The sequence below is a fragment of the Drosophila gunungcola genome, unplaced genomic scaffold (assembly GCF_025200985.1).
Source record: "Drosophila gunungcola strain Sukarami unplaced genomic scaffold, Dgunungcola_SK_2 000001F, whole genome shotgun sequence".
NCBI classification, from domain to species: domain Eukaryota; kingdom Metazoa; phylum Arthropoda; class Insecta; order Diptera; family Drosophilidae; genus Drosophila; species Drosophila gunungcola.
In genome coordinates this window covers 3,560,263-3,580,054 of record NW_026453197.1, presented here as the reverse complement: position 1 = coordinate 3,580,054, position 19,792 = coordinate 3,560,263, and the positions used below count along the sequence as shown (strand labels likewise).

The following is a 19,792-nucleotide window of genomic DNA, read 5'->3' as shown; positions in this document are numbered from 1 at the left end:
AAATGTTTAATTCTTGCAATAGCTGCAAGAGTATATGAACTTCGGCTTGCCGAAGTTTGCTTTCTTTCTTGTTTTTAATTTAATATTAATCTTTTTATTCTAACAGCCCAAACAAACAGAACTTGTTTATAGACTACACAGATGTTCACATTTAATTTAAAGATTATATTATTCATTTTAAATAATTCGTTCTTATTTAATGGTTGGCTCACGTTATTCAAACAGCGACGACAGTGTGACGAAGGCATAACGATGAGCATATGGTGAAATAAGTAGGAAGGTGTCTGTGCTGTGTGCCTATCAAAGTTTCGAACCACTGGTGGGGTGTACAAATTATATATTTATATGTACATATATATTTTCGTATGTTTGCCCGAGTATATTTGAAAAGTTCAGCCACAGTCCCTCTGAAACTCTCTTTGAAATCGGTCGAACGCCGACGGCCGTTTGTTGTTATTAATCCGCCGAAACTGAGTCCAGGTGGGCAAGCTTGCTTATCGGCTGCATTCCGGACTAGTTCGCACCGATCAGGGCAGAAAAAGATCGCAGCAAATCATAGACTGGAGTTTGGAGATCCTAAAATAAATGTTTATATCGGGCGACGTCGCGAAACTTGTGGCTTTTAGTGAGGTCGACAGTGGTTGTGGTTCCTGATCGAGTTCTCATTATTTTTGTTGTTCCCGATCTTGTTCCCGTTTTCGTGGCTCCAGTCCAATTGGAAGCGTTCGATCGGTCCACACATATTCTTTATTGATCTTCGTCGGATACCGAACCGCCTTTCGTCGTCGTGTCTGTTGTCACACCGAAAATTATTCGTCACAATCAGCAGAAGCGGCCGAAATTGGCTCATAAAACATAAAAATCGGTCGGCAGCAAACACACGAAATATATATACATACGTATAGATATTGTATATTTAAAATTCGAAGCGAGACGCGAAAGGCGAGGCAAACAAAAAGTAAAAAAGAACCGAAACAAAACAAAAGCCAACTTTTTCGTTGTGTGTAGTTGTAGTGCGATATTCCTGAGCGATATTCTTACCTGAGTCTAAACCTCACCTCTGCCCTTGCAGCCGGCAATTAGCAACCCCGATCCTCGCTCCATCTCTCCGCCCGTGAGCAAAACAAAAAGGACGACAGGACAGCAACAGGACACCACTGCGCCATGGCATTGCAACGGGAAGCAGGAGTGCAGGACTTCGTCCTCCTGGACCAAGTGTCCATGGAGAAGTTCATGGATAACCTGCGAAAGCGGTAAGAAAGTTAAAAGTTGTAAAAATGATACCAAAGTTATGAGACCCAAAAGAAAAATTATCATAAAAAGCACAACATTTTTAAATGATTTTTAAACTATTATGTTTTATGTATAATACAATTTCTCACTTTGATGAGTATAATATTAATACCAAGAAAGTATTAAAATAAAATATATGTGGTTTAAAAATAATGTCTTATATTACGGTTTTAGACTCTTCGGTATATAAATTAATCTAAAAAGTATAGCGGTTCTATTATTAGGTGTTATTAATACTTAAACTTTCAAACTACTTCATACTTTAATACTTTTTATTTCAAATCATAAGTATGTAAACATTAAAATAGAGTTTGACATTCTCTTGAGGAGTATCTATAAAAATCAAAAAGTATTCGAACTAAAGAGCTTAAATAATGCTTCAACCACCAATATGACTTTTTATTAGTAACTCTTAAAATAGTAAAGCAAAAAATATGCTTTCATAAAATTATTTGTAAATATATTTGTTTGTATACAACACTGTTTGTATTGGGTTTTGATTTATAATGTTTTGTTTCTAAGTTATAGAAACTCTTTTAAGTGGCAAAGTTACTTCCGCTATTAAATAATTTTTTTAAGTATTGCCCTATGCATCGAAGTTATGTCATAAAAAGTATAAGCCGAAGTGCTATTTTCCAGAATGGCTATATAATTCCAATTGGCGAATGACCAGCGTGTTTATTGATTCCACTGGTGGCCTTGTCCTCTGTTTACTCCTCCATTTACTGTACTCCCCCTCCCCCCTTTGGGAAACCACCTTTCCACCAAGCTGTTGGTCTAGTTCAAGGCTTCTGGTTTGAACGATTGCCACCTGGGGGCGCCACGCAGAAAAACTGGTTGCGGTTCTTGGCTTTTCCGACTTGATTAAACTGGATTTGTTTATCGGCGCTTCAATTAAAGCCGAGCTCTCCGTCTCCGACTTTATTTCCCCCATTTAACCCACTCCTCTCGCTTTTTGTGTTCCACTCGAGGGCGCACTCAATGGACCCATTTGCATGCTCATTTAGAGTGTTAAACTCTTCGCTTTGTGCCATGACTTTCGGTTTTAAATGCATTCATTAGCGGCTTTTCATTTCAATTTGAGAATGGAATGAGAATTGGTGATATATTTGGGGGGAGACTTTGTCTAGAAACATCATTTTAATATTTAAGATGTTAAAAGCACTGTGATATTTTACTTAAATAATTTGGTTTTGTTTTGATGGCTATGGTCAGTTCCAATCATTAACTTTGATGATCTAATATATTTATGTACCATAAAGATTTATAGGTCATTATGTACCATTAAAATTTATAGATCAGCAATGAGAAATTCAATAAAAACATATTTATTTAGTGTTTTTAAAACGCAAACCAATCAGCCTTATGCCATTTTTCAAAAACTTAGGAATTATGTACTTGAAATGACCATGTTCAATATTTGACTATGACAACATATTTATGAGCCAATAAGATTTATAGATCAATATTAAGAAACTCAATACTAAATATTTTAATATTTTAGTTGCATTTTTATTGCTCAAAGACTTTAAAAGACTTTTAATGAAATTGTCAGTTCCAGTACATTACTTTGAAAACCTAATACAGTTGCTTGTCAATTAGATTTATGATCACCATTTAGAAGTAATAATATCTAAATAAAATATTTATTGAAAGGCACTTCTAGAAACAGTCTCACTTTAAATCAACTCACTACTCCACTTCAAATGTCAATAATTGTGTGGCCGGCACTGTGGTTCCAGGTGCTTACATACTTACCCATTATGTAAAGTTCCTTAACCCCCGACGACCACGCAGTACATACAGCCCACATGGGCCGTATATCATTTAATTTCATTTCATTTAACTGCGAGTGTCAACAACTTGTTGCAACCGCTTCCTTTGGGGTATCTCCGCATCCATTTCTCCGGGTCGCTGGTTCGCATGGCTCGCTAACTTTCATGTAAAAGCGATCATTATCGGGAAAAGTTCTCGCCACCGCATTGTCGAGTCCACATATTTATTCAACTGATTAGCAGAGGTTTACAAAACTGTGGAAATAGGTATGGGGTTTCGCTTGGACCTTTATGATAATGAGTTCGGTGGCCCTGTTTGGCTCTTAATGATTGTTTCGGTTTCTCTTTCCCAAAATATTTTGCAATGCCTATAAATAAATGTAAAAACTCAATAAATTGGTCAGCAAGTCCAGCGCATCACTGATTCATCTAATAACTAAATATATTTTATTACTGAACACACTCAGACGATTTATCACAATTACGATTGGCTGGCTTTGATAAGCCCAAAACAAAAGTGTTCGCCTTGAGTGAGCTGTCAGTTGAAATCGCCGTCGAAAAAGGAAATTAATTGGTGAGCCACCAGTTTGGGGAAATTCGGATGTCTACGCATTCACAGATTGTAATACCCTGTAGTTGATTGTTCGATTGCGTAAGTGACGAAGACTGTCATTAAAATGAAATTACTGGCAGAGATGCGTTAACCCACTTTGGTGGCTCACAAACCGCTTATCAAAGTCTCGCAAGCAAATAAAGCAGTGTAAATTGGATTAATTACATAATCACAGTACGACTTGTGATTAAAACCACGATTTTCATGTCTTACAACTTGGCATAATCATAACGTAACTCAAATCAATTTGCTGCGCATTAATAAATATTTTTAGCTGGAAAGCCGGAAAAGTCGGAGCCAGCTAAGTTGAGGAAACCCACCAACAAACTGAGGGTCAAAAACGCGCCAAAAACGCGTGGAAATTGCGCGAAAACGTAAAAGAAATAAAAGAAATGCAGTGATAAAAACTCACTTTCCTTTGGCATTGTCCGGGTGAATCAATCAAATGGGAAATGACTGCATTTTTTATATCTTGTATGTAATCTACTTGTTTTGATTTGGCACATGACATCATACATTTTGTGGCACCCTGCAAATAAGGCTAGAAATAGTATATTTTATTCAACAAATATTTAAAAAAAAATATGTATCTGACTCACGCTGTGTATCTTGCAGATACTCAAGTCAACAGAAAGAAAACTGAACAAAAAAAAATGCCATGGCGTAGCCAAAATACGAACCGGTTGATGGCGTCAGTTTGGCCGAGACTCACCCACAAAAAAGAGGATGAAAAAATGTGTTTGGAAGAAAACTTGTTTGCCCCCGAAAAAAAAAAACGGAAAAGTTTCCTCGATCGCCACCAAAAGAAGCGAGATCTTTGTTTGCCGCAATCCAAGTTCGCAGTTGCCGACTAAGGAGACGTTTTACGACTGCCATTAAGTCAAGTGTCCTCACGGGAGGGCCAACAGACTCGTAAAATCCCTGATTGATTGCCCTTTGACCCTTTGGCTCCCTCCCATGGATCACTTTCGAGTACCCCATTTCGTGCCTATTTAGCTGATAAGTTTTGTTTTCATTTTCGGCACTTGTTTACGCACTTATATGGCCTATATTTTTCGGGGTGCATCTAGTGTTTATAGCACTCGAGTATTCCATGAACTGTTCTCTCTGGGAAAACATTTGTGGGGCTATGAATTTTGAATATTATTTTGCGGCTTATCAAGTGATTTGTTTGACAACCAGGAGTAAATGCCTTTTGTGTGACAAGGTGAAGGATCGGCTGATGGAATAAGTGTGTTTTTAATGGCAGAATAGCAGACATAATATAATTAAATACTTTATTTGCACATTAGGGGTTTACCCATTTGAGTTGTAAATTCAAGGAATCCTTTTTTTTCAACCCTATCAGTATTGATAGGGTGTTATCAAACAAAACCCACTCAAGCAACGTTCTTGAGATTTCAAAGTAGGTCTTCCACTTTACCCACTTCACAAATGCGTGAAATAATATCAAGTATTCCAGCTATCCAACTAATGATTCATTGACTTGACGATATTCAACCTCCAATGCTAACGACAAACTGCATTTCATTTTCATTTAAATGCTTCTCACTTTGACTGTGCTTCTACTGATTTTATTTTATTTACTTTATGGATTGGACAAGGCTAGGATTTTAGTATTCCGCAGGCGACAATAAACTGCACTTAACGAAATATTTGTTGTTTGTTTTTTTTTTTATGGGCATACCAAATTCCACTTTTATAATTATTTATGTACTTGGGTTCTGAGCAGCACCAAAGGCCCGATAAGATTGCAAACTTCCACCGAAGTGCCAGAAATTGTCGCAGAAATTAGTTTTCTATAGTATAGATCGATAGCCATGGTTAATACTTACTGCCAAGGTGATAAGCGAACTTTTGGTTATGCAATTGTGGCGGCAAGACCTTCCATTGGATAGGGTTTCCATTTATAGTCGTTAATATTTCTCGCTGCCAATTGTATATCGACTATTTATTTATACATTCCCAGCTGATAACCGTGTGATATTCCCCTACGTTTGTTATGGAGAAAAATATTAAAAGACCCTTGAAACATAAACAATGCCCAGCGTTTTAATAGTGAAGAAAGCTATTAAAGACTTCTTGGATTTCCGACTGCAATCGCAGATTGTCTGTTTATTTGTAGAGTGCGTAGCTGTTGCATTGTCTTGGATCTCCCAGTTCAAAGGGAGTCTTTCATCTAGTCCCCATCCACATTTTCCACCTTGAACAGTCGATAAGGGGCCATCAAACCAGCCGAGATAAGCACTTCTGATACCGGAACGGAAATCAAATCGTGACCACTGCGATTTGATGGCCAGTTTTCTGCCGGTGTTTTCCTCTCCTCCATGCCATAAACTTGGTTAATATGCGAATTCTCGGAAGAAAAGCATAAACCATTGATGGAGAGGAATAGGGAAAGGGGCAACGTCTTAGAACGACCCAAGATCCCGTCTAGACGACGCCGAGTAGTGCTCCAGCTCTGTTTGTTTATCCAGAGCCAGGCAATGTTTGTCATTCGCATTGCAATAACTTCTGCTTGGAGCAGCAGTCCAGGGGAAAATCCAGTGGCATCTGCATTTCGTTTACACAAATCTTTAGCGGCCTGCTCCATCCAGACTTTCCTGCTCCTGTTAATTGATTTGCGTTCGAGTCTGCTGGCTGTAAATTGAAGTTAATTCGAAGGCACGGTCCAGATGCAATTGTGCATTGCGCAAATTGAGGGGAAAACACTAACCGAGAATCGTTGAAAAGTCTATCGGGAAAATTCTGCAGATGGTCAGTAGACAAAAGCGAAACGGAGCATTGTATACAACGATGCAAAATGGAAAAGCTTTTCTGGCCCGGTCTGATGAGGTTCCCATGAATGCGATTGTATTGGCAGCCGTTCAAAAAATTGGCAAAGGAACTTGACCTTTTCGTGATTCTATTCGTGAAGAATTTTCCCTTATTCTTTAATGTTTTCCATACTTTTGTTCACTGGGGTGTAGAAAAAAAATGATCAAAACAAGTAAAATGCCATGCAAAAAAATTACCATGCCAATTTTTTTTATTAAAAAATGATAATAAACAACATAAATTCCATGCGAAATTGTTTGTTTTTATTGAAATTTCAAAAACAAGGAAACTACCATTAAATTTGGTTTCCTATTTTTATAACTATTACTAATAACAGTTCAACATCCCTTCTTCATGAAGTTCGCAACCTTTTTAAGCGCTCCTCACACAATCAATTTATAAGCAATAAATCGCCTAAATTCAATTAGATATCAGAAAAACAAACCCCCATTAAGGCAAGTAAAAACATTGACCCACTAAAAGCCCAGTTTGTTGACCAACTTATGACGTCAGCTCGGGCCAAACATTTGGCGAACAGCCGTCTGCTTTGCCCATGAAAAATGCACTGTTAGCTTATTGATTTTCCGTCTGGGGTGGAGTACGATTTTAAGAATTAAATGATTCATCGGAAGGCGAGAAAAGGCGTTGCAAATAACTAATGCCTATATGCAAATCGCACTTAGAACTGCCGACGCTGAGTCAGCCGACAACTTGTTAGCACACCAAGTTAACAATTTGTTTACCAATAGATATACATGTTTAAATTAAATAATATTGGATGCCAATGCCATGTGCTCAGTTTCAGGAAGATGAGTCAGTAAAAATAGTAAAAGTTTCTGTGTGAAACAAAGTGTTTAAACACAGAAATGCATCAAAACAATTTGTAGCTAAGTGTTGGAATTTCTTATGTGACTGTCGATATTTTGTATTTGTATTTGTTTTCTTATTTTGCGCTTTTATCTTAATTACGTCATTGGGCTTGGTATAAAGAAAGACACTCACAGTCAGCGACAATCGTTATGATAAATACAACCAAGTCGACTTTATGAAGTGCGAAGCGCGAAAGAATGAACATTAAAATGTGCGAAGTCAGCAAAGAGAATTTAATTTAATTTTTTTGCGGCTGGCGACTCCTAAAGCCATGTGTTGGCACTTGAGTAAATAAATATTATGAAAAATATTTTTGTAGATTTTGGAGGGCAAGTACAGCAGCAGATTACTACATATGTATGACAAATGGGGTGCAGCGAGGAGTTTTGGAATGATAAGCAAGTTTAGGGTTTTTGGCTGCTTTGAGTCAGAAATTCGATTATCTTATTACACTAGTTTACAAAATAAATTGACAATTTAGTCCAAAAGCGAATATTTGATATTATGGATCAGTTTAATTCCTTTACTAGAAAAATCTACATTACAATTTTACCTTATTTTACTTTTTCACCTATTTTCTTCGCTACTTAATTTCATACTTTAGTTTGAAATTAATTTATAATGTATAAAAATGGTTTCATTAAATACAAATTTTAGAGTAATTTTTTATATAACCGGTAATACAACTCAAGTAACTTTAATTCAGTTATCGTTTTGTTTTTATAAAGAAAAGTAATTTCTTTGTAAAAAAAAAACAAAAAAATTTGTTGTCTTTGCTAAAATTTTTAGAATTGGAAGTTCAATTAAGAATATTAAGTTAAAGTATAAATGTTAAATAGGCATACAGTTATCCAGAATTTAATAATAATTTATATATTTGTTTTTTTTAATTATTTTTTTTTTTAATTTGTATTTTTATTGTTAGTAAACATGTTTGCGGGTATTTTGCATTTGTAAACATAACTAACCATCTTTACTTAAAAACTTGAATAAATTTTTGAATTGAAAAAGTCTTAAAACCATATAGTCCATGAATAATAGCTTATCATTCATTTATAAAATTAACCATTCGAGCAATGACCCTTTTATGAAAACAGAAATCAGTTGCCAGTTCGGTCGGCATCTCATTTGCTGTCCGTTGAGTCCGCTTCTTGACAATTACCTGCCTGGCCGACAATTTCTATGGCCCAATTGGGCCCTCCTCCGCAAAAGGCCAGTGGAGAGTCATGCGGGCCCAAAACAAATTTTGACGTTATGTCAATCATGCGCCCCGTGGGCGGGCATTGTCCACCCCCACTCCCACTCCCACTCCCACTCACTCCACCTCCATTCCACATGGTAGTTGTTGTCATTATGGTTCTGGGGGGAAATCGTAGAAATCACACCGATGGACACTTTTAAGATTAAGTTTCTTTTTTGCTAAGAGGCTTGCCGTTTGCTGCTCGCCCTTTTGCCACTGAGTGCAACTCGCAGAGATGGACACAAAAAGTTAAAAAGCGTGCTAAACGCTTTCTTGGCCATTGGCTGGAGTTCAGAGGTTCTCGTTTAGTCATTTGTCGCCTGTCACTCTTTTGACCCAGTTGTCTGGTCGGCAAAAGTAACATTAATGGCAGCCCACTGGCGGCACACAAACAAAACGAAAACGGAAAGTAGGAAAGGCAGAAAACACAGCCCCCTTCTAAAAATAAGCACTGAAAAGTTAAGTAAAAACATGTGTTCGGGGGACGACTGGTGCCCCAAACCAGCAGCCAAAACATAAATACAAACAAATGCGCGTATTAAGTGTATTGTTTTAATCGTTTGCATTTCCCCACTTCGGGCTAACGAAAACTGTTGGCTGTTTGGTTTCGGCTTAGATCGCGTTTTAACAATTTCTCCGTTTCTCGTTTTTGTCTGGTTATTTAGTGCTTTATTTTCGGTTTCGGTTTCTGTTTTTCGTTTTTCGTTTTTGGGAAAACACTCTGTTGTCCAGGGTTTTGTAATACTTGTTGCACAGTCTCTGGGGTTGGACTTTGGTTATTATGTGGCTCATCTGGGGTAATTTGTAGTCGGCAATGGTGTAACTCCTACTTTCGGGGCACTCTGGATAATTTTCTTGCGAATTGTGGCAAGTAATTTGCATCCCAATCGCTTCGCCTTTTTTGCTTTTTAGACAGCACTGAAATTAAGTCAAATCTTGAACACTTCATAGGCTTGTAATCAGAGCAATTCGCTGGTAACCTTATGAAGTAATAAAAAAAGTGTCCCCTTTCTTGGCTACGAAATTGCTAAATGCGGCATTATATTATGTCAATCTTAAGAAAGTTTTATAAATAATAATTGCGGGTTCCACAGAAATCTCTTTCTTCATTTACACTCCAACCAAATTTCAACCTAAGAGATTTCTGTGCCACCCTGGCATATGAACATTTGTTTTAATTTTATAAATAATTAGGATTTTATATGGAGGTACCTGCCACTAAATTTTATAAGCAATACATTTTTCTACGATTTTCTAAATACCTTATATCGGTTTTTTTTTAACCTGATAATTAGGTAACGTGGACTTTTCGAATTTCCGAAAGTAAGCAAAGGTCTGACTAAATTCGTTTTAAATAAAAGTTCCCTTTATAATGCCCATCTTATGCACTACATAACAATACAAAACAACATTTTTGTTGGCTGCCCTCAATTACAATTTTAAATCTTCTCCAAATAGAACATTTCCATGCCCCATTTTGTAACTCATTGTCTATCTTTCCAAAGTGACCCACTTATCGGAACTGAATGCATTTTATTAACACAACAAATCTTTAGAGCCAATCTTTTGGCGCCTTACAAATTGAGTACAAAATAACTGCATCCACATGCACAACCCATTGCAGTCAATCAAAAACGCAGGAAAAGCGATCAAAAATTTGATCCACATAGCGACTGTGAGTTATATTGATCGACAGGTCATGTGGTGCAGCTATCTCATATAAATCCAAATCGGTGTTCTCTTGAAATGTTTGAAAAGCAATTTTCAAACTGAAAGCTGCAGGCGCCAACGACGGGTGGCGGCTCCCCACCTGACACTTCCACTATTTAGTTTTAGTTAATCCCAGTCCGTCGAAATCTCGAAATTTCGTAATCTGCTGGAAATGCATTTCCAAACACTGCACCATCAACTAATGAGCGACCATCCATTACTCTTCCGCCAGATTCCAAGTTGGATCCATCTACACATACATCGGCGAGGTGTGCGTCTCAATGAACCCCTACAGACAGATGAACATCTACGGCCCGGAGACGATCCGCAAGTACAAGGGTCGCGAACTGTTCGAGAACGCCCCCCACTTGTACGCGATCGCCGACGCCGCCTACAGGGTCCTCAAGCAGCGCCAGCAGGACACCTGCATCCTGATTTCCGGCGAATCCGGAGCCGGCAAGACGGAGGCCTCCAAGATCATCATGAAGTACATTGCGGCGGTGACAAATGCCCAGGGACAGAACGAAATCGAACGGTGAGTGATTGGGTTTTAGCTTAGAAATTAATAGGAAGACACTTTTTTTATCAGAATAATTTAGTTATTTTTTAGTATTTAAAAAATTAAATATCATCTGTCTTAAAAAGACAATCTGGAAAATTAGTTACCCAATGAAATACCATAAAACAAAATTTAGTTCTAAAAGTTTTTTTTATTTTTAAACGGGAAATGTTCTGATAATTAAACTCAAATTGGATGAATATTATTGGTTTGAAGTGGACCAAAAAAGGTTCATAAGTTTTTAAAGTGAAAATTATTTTTTATGATAAGGTTTTTAAGTATAAATTGTTCTTTAAGAGTAGAGCATTATATAGAACGCATATTAAATGTTCTGTAAATATTTGCCGTAGCCAGAGCAAATTAGTTACTTAATTATTAAATAGTATCCATAGAGTAAGCTCCATTTAGTTGCTAAATTACTGAGTTTCTGAAAAATGAATTTAAATATTACTATGTTTAACTATGATTCAAACATTGCCAAGCAGTTTGCACTGATTGCATAGTAAATTAGTTTATTAATTTAAATAGCTGTGTGCATACATATGTTAGGTTGATGATGGAACGCTTTCGGCCTTATCACAATAGTGTGAACCAGACCAGACTGGGAACCGAACTGAACTTCAATCTATAACATGTCGGTCACATTTGCCATTGTTTTGCATGCAAATGCGCAATGGAATTCTCGTTGCTGGAGCCTGGGTACAAGGCGCCTGCTAATTAAGCATTCCCCAGATGGGGCATAATCGCTCACATGGTCATCATCATCATCATCGTCATCGTCATCGCGTGACCCGTGACCCCGGATGACATCAGTGCCGGACTGCAGCTTAAGTTGCCAAATTAATTGCCCCACTAATTGCCCACCCCAGCCAACCACTTTGTCCAGGGGAACTTTTATCACTTGGGTGTAGTTTAAGGTGCTCCATAAAATCGCTGAGACTGGGACTTGGTCGTCGACCAAGCCCAAAACACAATGGCCAACTAAATTGCCAATTTTTAGTGCCTCGAATGAAATTTAAAACGACATTTACTGTAGTTTCGGGGATTAGGGCGAATGCCATTTCCCAAATTACTTTGCCAAAGGGACAAAGCGGAATTTATGGAGCATTAAGCAAGCTGTTTATTAAGTTTGATTATGTTTTTAGTTATATCGATTCGGTTTTAACGAGGCTTTTATTTTAATCTTGTAAGCATACAACAATAATTTTTATTGTCACAGGCGTTATTAATTTCATCGGTCGTTATAAAGAAGAATGGAAATATTTTTAAACTATAAAATTTATAAAAGGGTGACAAAGAAATCTCGAAGGTACAAATTCGGTTGGATGTTCATACATATTTCAATCTTATTTCAGCAAATGATATTTTTGGGTAATTTATAATAAACTCAAAGTCCTTCACTTACAAAAAATCGAAAAAGTTAAGCCTTTTTATTGTGTTTAGGAATTGTTTCTAGTGTCACAGAGCTATATATATTGTATTTGGGGCTATTTATTGCAATGACTTATGTTCTCTGAGTGTTTTAATCATTGGAAGATTATATTATATGGCATTATTATAAACATTCACCTTATTGAAGTGTCAATAAGATAATGAGGGAATATAAATATGAAAACTAGTTCTAATGTATGCCGCAGAGATCATGCTTAGTACTAAAGGATATTTTTAAATAAGGTATATCACAGATAAGACCGTTTAATCTAAATATTGTATATAGGTATATAATATGTATATTTACCCTTTCAGAGTTAAGAACGTGCTGATCCAGAGCAATGCCATCCTGGAAACCTTTGGCAACGCGAAGACGAACCGCAACGACAACTCCAGTCGCTTTGGCAAGTACATGGACATTGAGTTCGACTACAAGGCGGATCCGGTGGGGGGCATCATCACCAACTACCTCCTGGAGAAGTCGCGAGTGGTGCAGCAGCAGCCGGGCGAGCGGAACTTCCACAGTTTCTACCAGGTGAGCACTACTCGTGTGTGGCCGCAAGTACGTACCGTACACGATTATTTACCCAGTGAGTCAGCGTGACGCGTGCCAGGTGACGAAAGGTGTTGTATTGGGGGTGGTGCCTTGTAGGAGGTGGGGCCGGTACAGTGGGGCGTCAATTACCTGGGGGTGTCAGGTTGTGGCCGTGATGATACTTTTTTCGGCTGCCTAGACAGTTATTGTTGCGGTTTTTCGAGGGAGTGGCCCTCAAACCTGCCGTGTAAACATTCACGGGCATTTAAGTTGAGCGTTAAGTTCTGTTTTATGGGTGGGAAATATATACATAACGCCCTGCCATCAATATAACTTATGACGTTCGGTAAACTAGTATACAACAATTTACAAATTCAGTTAAACTAAAAAATTACACAAGTTTTGGTATTTAATTGAAGAACATTGTATGGTTTAGTTAAGAATAGAAATTAAGAAAAGACTAAAACAGACAAATTCTTGTTTAATTATCTGAGAGGCAAAAACTGTTTGCTAATTTAATTAAATTCGCTGACAGCTGGATACCTAGTTTTTATTGGCGCTTTAAAACTGATGATATCATTGAAAGCACGATAACATAGCCCTACCCAAGACTCATCCAATAAACCAGAAAAATTGATCGCGTCACAATTTGTGTGCTTATTCATTGTTCAAGGCGTAAACACCCGCAATATAGGTATACCCAACCATTGATCAGGTCAATTTAACCTGTTGAGGTGATAATTGATCGCTATTTCCGATGTATTTCTAAAGTATTTGATCAATTCGAATCGTTTTTAGCGCATTTATCATCTATAAACACTTAATCAAGTCGAGTGTTTGATCTGGTTTTTGTCGGAGCTCGAGTTGTATATTTTTAAAGTGAGTCAAAATAAATATTGTGCCATTCTATGGAATGCAAAATGTCTCAACGCCTCGTCTTCATAAGTCATAACTTATCAGCTTGGCCCAGAAATTATAATTTATGAGGGTGCCTATTAAAAAAGTTCTCTTGAAATAAACAATACTCAACTATGATTATTTACTTTTGACTTACCCAACGTTAAAGATCTATAAAAATTACTCAACTGATAAGTCACGTTATCATAGATAATAATCGACAAAAATAACTACTGAGAATGTTTTTGAATAGATAACATACATTTTTGTATGCAAATAAATACTATTAAATGTTATTTATATATTTAAGATCTATAAATGAAATAATAAGCTGTTAAAACTCTTTCCAAACTAGATACTAGAACTTAAATGGCAGCAGCCAAATGCGTAATGGAAAACGGAAGTTCAATTATAGTTAACATGCCCACTAATTGTCTGCTGTGCTAAATTGTTAGATATGGATACGGACATGTATAGTTCGAATTTTTTAATTAATACCCCCAACCAATTAATCTACTTGTATTTCAGCTGCTTCGTGGAGCCAACGACAACGAACTGAGGCAATATGAGTTGCAGAAGGAAACCGGGAAGTACCACTACTTGAACCAGGGCAGCATGGACATCCTGACGGAGAAGTCCGACTACAAGGGCACCTGCAACGCCTTCAAGACCCTGGGATTCTCCACGGATGAGGTGCAGACCATTTGGCGGACCATCGCAGCCGTACTCCATCTGGGAAATGTAGAGTTCCAAAGTGAGTTCTTGGTGTTCTTGGTATTATTCCCCTGAGAAATTTTGATACATATTTTGGCATTCAATTGCAGCCATTGAGGATGAGTTGGTCATAAGCAATAAGCAGCACCTGAAGTCCACTGCCAAGCTGCTGCAGGTCACCGAATCGGAGCTGTCCATGGCACTGACCAAGCGGGTCATCGCCGCCGGCGGAAATGTGATGCAGAAGGATCACAATGCCACACAGGCGGAGTACGGAAAGGATGCTTTGGCCAAGGCCATCTACGATCGGCTCTTCACCTGGATCATTTCCCGCATCAACCGGGCGATCCTGTTCCGCGGCAGCAAGACGCAGGCGAGGTTCAACTCGGTCATCGGAGTGCTGGACATCTACGGCTTCGAGATCTTCGACTCCAACAGCTTCGAGCAGTTCTGCATCAACTACTGCAACGAGAAGCTGCAGCAGCTGTTCATTGGTGAGACTTTTGGGGGAGGGGGTTTGTAATCAAGGGAATGGCTTACTCATGTGCGTAATCCCCTCCAGAACTTGTGCTGAAGCAGGAGCAGGAGGAGTACCAGCGCGAGGGCATCGAGTGGACTAATATTGACTACTTCAACAACAAGGTGAGTAAAATTTAAAAGGTGAATCTATACTTTTTCTAATGGTTTAAATTTGAAATGACTGATAGAAAAGATAAAGTTAAATAACCTTTTAGATTTAGCCAATATTGAGGATTATTACACTTATTCCTATGTTCCTAAAGGAAAAAAAGGCACAGTGGACTATATATCGTCTACATTTGCATGTTTTCTGTTTTTTAATAATTTTAAATATTTTTGTGAAATGCATTAACACCGATTTAATTATATAAAGCTATCATAATGTTTTAAACTAAAAGCTAATTGTTTTAAACTAAAAGCCAACTAGATACTTAGGACATTTCCAACTACAACCTTCCTTTTCTCAATTTTTATTTTTTTAAGACAGCAAATGATGTTGAATTGTAAGAATGAGTTGGACCTTTTATAGGAATCGATTGGTTTTAGTGGCATTTTTATTTTATAGCAAATATTTTATGTAAATTTGATCAGAATTTGTTATTCAACAACAACAGAATTATACCCTTTGGACCCCAATTTTCCTTTGGTTAATCCTTCCAAAATCGGATAAATCAACTATATATTGACTTTTAGTTTTTTGCATACCAACTCGATAAGATTTTTTTTTTAAATCCTTCGGCTGTTCTTGCTAAGTTCCCAACTAGTTTTCCGATTCAGAAGTCTAATTTCCTCATAGTACCGGAAAAAGAAAAATTGTTTAAACTATGAGGAAGGTGAGGCCTTCTAAACTACATGTTTACATAGATGGTTTCTTATAAAATTCCTCAAAAATGTATAAATTATTATTTCAATGAACCCAAGTAATCCGAATACCTACCCATATTCCAGATCATTTGCGATCTCGTGGAGCAGCCGCACAAGGGCATCATTGCCATCATGGACGAGGCCTGCCTGAGCGTGGGCAAGGTGACGGACGACACGCTCCTGGGGGCGATGGACAAGAACCTGAGCAAGCATCCGCACTACACGAGTCGCCAGCTGAAGCCCACGGACAAGGAGCTGAAGCACCGCGAGGACTTCCGTATTACGCACTACGCGGGCGATGTGGTCTACAACATCAACGGGTTCATCGAGAAGAACAAGGACACGCTGTACCAGGACTTCAAGCGTCTGCTGCACAACTCCAAGGACGCCAACCTGAGCGAGATGTGGCCGGAGGGGGCGCAGGACATCAAGAAGACCACCAAGCGTCCGCTGACGGCGGGCACCCTCTTCCAGCGATCAATGGCCGACCTGGTGGTCACACTGCTAAAGAAGGAGCCCTTCTACGTGCGCTGCATCAAGCCCAATGACATCAAGAGCGCCACCGTATTCGACGAGGAGCGGGTGGAGCACCAGGTGCGCTATCTGGGTCTGCTCGAGAATTTGCGAGTCCGTCGAGCCGGATTCGTGCACCGCCAGCGCTACGACAAGTTCCTGCTGCGCTACAAGATGATCTCGCAGTACACGTGGCCCAACTTCAGGGCGGGCAGCGATCGCGACGGCGTCCGGGTGCTGATCGAGGAGAAGGGCTTTGCGCAGGACGTGAAGTACGGCCACACGAAGATCTTCATCCGCTCGCCCCACACCCTGTTCGCCCTGGAGCAGCAGCGCAACGAGATGATACCGCACATAGTGACGCTGCTGCAGAAGCAGGTGCGCGGATGGATCGTGAGGAGGAACTTCAAGAAGATGAAGGCCGCCATCGCGATCATGCGGGCCTACAAGACCTACAAGCTGCGCAGCTACGTCCAGGAGCTGGCCAACCGCTTCCGGGGCGCCAAGCAGACCCGCGACTACGGCAAGAGCATCCAGTGGCCCCAGCCGCCGCTAGCCGGACGCAAGGCGGAAGCGAAGCTGCACCGCATCTTCGACTTCTGGCGCGCCTACATGATCCTGCGCAAGTATCCGCGCAGCCAGTGGCCCCAGTTGCGGCTGCAGATCATCGCGGCCACCGCCCTGGGCGGCCGGCGTCCCTACTGGGGCCAGCAGCGCCGCTGGCTGGGCGACTACCTGGCCAACTCGCAGGACAACAGCGGCTACGAGGCCTACAACGCCAGTTTGCGCATGATCCAGATCCGCCAGGTGCTCTTCTCCGCCTTCGCCAAGAAGATCAACCAATGCAACAAGCAGAAGAATCGCGCCTTCATCGTCACCGATTCGACCATCTACAAGCTGGAGGGCATCAAGAGGAAGTTCCACGACATGAAGCGATCAATCGGAATCAGGGAGGTGAGTGAATATTAATTCAAATATTTCAATACAAATAGGACAGTCAAATGCCCATTATAAATACTCTCAGAAAAGAAAAGTATTCAAATCCTATATGAGTCCAGCTTTAAATGGAAAAGCCGCAGTTTATATAAAATTAAAAAAAATATATATTAATTCGACTTAATTCTAAATTCTAATCTTAAAATAACAACAAAGTTATGTAGGATTCAATGAAAGGTACATATGTCATACTGTCATCCAATCCGATTTTTTCTTTGAACAAATTTTGAGTACATATCAAGTAAGATGATTGAAAATTGTTAGAGAAGAAAAAATGGCAAGGAAACATATTGATAAACATTCATTTATCAAAAAATTTTATTAAGAAATAGTAAAAATTAATTTCTGGACATTGAATTTAACAATTAAAATTTAAAATCATGTTTTAAATACCATGCATGTTAAATTTCATGATCTCAATATTAAATATTTAAACTAATGTGCAAAATATTGAAATTAAAAATGGATCCAATTTTTTTTTTTTTAATTTTTGTATATATTACCATTCATTTATTAATCAATTTTATCTATAAAAAAAACAGTAAAAGTAATTTTCCGGACATGAAAATCAAGATCTTGTAATTCATATTTAAGTATAATATAAAAACATGTTTTTAAATACCATTCACTTGCATGACTTAATAATTAAATATTTGAATTAATATGGAAAATATTGTGTAAATTTTTTATATTTAGCTTTAATGTTTTAAATTTAAAGGGAAAACATTTTAAATTCCAACAAAAGTCAAATTAATCATTTTTATATTAATAAATAATAACTCAAGAAATCTCTAGATTGACTATTAAACACTTGGTCTTGTTTATCAGTTTATGAATCAAATATAATAGTTAGATTCCTATAATCGAAAGCCCTCAAAATGTATGGCTCTTAATTCTTAAGAACACAGGATATTATTGGCAGCATTACAAATTCGGGCTTAATTGGAAAAGACCAATGAATAAAGCTGTTATAATAGGAACTATAGTTCTATCTATCCATAGATATCTCCTTAGCTTTCAAAATATTTTCTTGAAATCCTTAAAGTAACCTCACCCAACCAAAACGATTTCCTCCCCAGCTAACATCCATTAGCGTGTCTCCCGGCCGGGATCAACTGATAGTCTTCCACTCGCCCAAAAACAAGGACCTGGTGTTTTCGCTGCAGGGCGAGCACACGCCCCTCAAGGAGGATCGCATTGGCGAGGTGGTGGGCATTGTGTGCAAGAAGTACCATGAGTGAGTATGGGGTGCACGGAGTCCATGGCGCAGCTGTTACCCAATGTATCCTTTTGCAGCCTCACCGGAACGGAGTTGCGGGTAAATGTGAGCAGCACAATCCCCTGTCGTCTGGATGGCAAGCCACGCACCATTTCGGTGGAGGCGGCGTCCAATCTGGAGGTGCCCAACTTCCATTGCAAGGAGGGCAGAATCATCTTCGAGGTGCCGGCGGCGTATTGCGTTTAGGGGATGCCCTCCACCCCCCTTCGAAGTGTATATTATGGAGCCTTATCTTAGGACCTATTTTTCTACTTGTTGTTTATCCCTTTGTCCCATTGGTGGACAAGGGACATGTCAACTCTGTGTATACCGTGCCTTCTGCTAACACACACTTTGTAGTTTTAAAACGTCTTCTAGTTAGTACTATCTGTTCAGTGTGTTTGTTTGATCGACGAATTGACGTATTGATCGTGATTTTGTACATTTTTCTATTACGTATTCATTAAGGCGATATTTATTTACCATCCATGTGAGTGGACCACCTCCGCCGGTTTTGCTGGCAGGCATTATAATGAAAAGTATTAAATGCACTTTGTGCATTTCTTCACATATGATTCACAGCACACAACAAACCTTTTGTAATGATTAGCGAAACAGTTTGTACTTAAAACGAAATTCACGAACCTATGTGTGCCATTTGCAAATAATATTTTTTTAAATATTATACAAAATAAAACTTTGATTTTTAAATGCAATGATTTAATAACTTCATTTGATGTACTTGTGCAGGGATTTGAACGATTTAAATGAATAGATGTAATAGGTGAGTGATAAAACGATTGCTCTTTTGTTTAAAAACGGGTTTTAAAAGGTTATACAAATAGCTCCTGAAGATTTACAAATTTTTAGAATCATGAGACGAAATTAGAAAGAAAAAATTACCTGAGATAATTAAGATCCCAAGATTGACTTTGTATAAATCTGATTAAAACATAATACTTAAAGAAAAGCTTTTTAAACCCTATTAGGATTGTGAACCCCTCAGTGATTTTAGTAATTCCAACCTTGATCTGACTTTAAAATATAAAAAATTCAAATTTGCCTAATTGAAAAATATTAGTTAAGGAATAGATTTTAAAACCTTATTAGGCATCCTTAGATCCTAAGAACTCGCGATTAAGCTCTACTTTTAAAATACCTGATTAAAAGATTATGATCCCTTCCGTA

General features: G+C 38.4%; 2 protein-coding genes across 4 annotated transcripts; one reads left to right on the top strand and one right to left on the bottom strand.

Moving 5' to 3' along the window:
- Positions 1 to 351: 351 nt before the first annotated feature.
- LOC128261408 (unconventional myosin ID) lies at positions 352 to 19,331 on the top strand. 3 transcript variants are annotated; one of them, XM_052995091.1, is made up of 10 exons: positions 382 to 480; positions 1,073 to 1,253; positions 10,551 to 10,853; positions 12,624 to 12,843; positions 14,269 to 14,494; positions 14,565 to 14,948; positions 15,017 to 15,096; positions 15,922 to 17,304; positions 18,426 to 18,583; positions 18,643 to 19,331. In XM_052995091.1, the coding sequence occupies exons 2-10, from the start codon at positions 1,165 to 1,167 to the stop codon at positions 18,809 to 18,811; spliced, it is 3,012 nt and encodes a 1,003-aa protein (XP_052851051.1). In that variant the 5' UTR covers positions 382 to 480; positions 1,073 to 1,164; the 3' UTR covers positions 18,812 to 19,331. The 3 variants fall into 3 exon arrangements, with proteins under 3 accessions (XP_052851052.1, XP_052851051.1, XP_052851053.1); XM_052995092.1 differs by having other exon boundaries at positions 352 to 1,253; XM_052995093.1 differs by lacking the exons at positions 382 to 480; positions 1,073 to 1,253 and having other exon boundaries at positions 10,683 to 10,853; positions 12,626 to 12,843.
- On the bottom strand, positions 5,608 to 6,599 carry LOC128261410 (uncharacterized). The gene is made up of 2 exons (XM_052995094.1): positions 6,398 to 6,599; positions 5,608 to 6,321 (listed from the first exon to the last, which is right to left on the bottom strand). The coding sequence occupies exons 1-2, from the start codon at positions 6,522 to 6,524 to the stop codon at positions 5,861 to 5,863; spliced, it is 588 nt and encodes a 195-aa protein (XP_052851054.1). The 5' UTR covers positions 6,525 to 6,599; the 3' UTR covers positions 5,608 to 5,860.
- Positions 19,332 to 19,792: the final 461 nt, after the last annotated feature.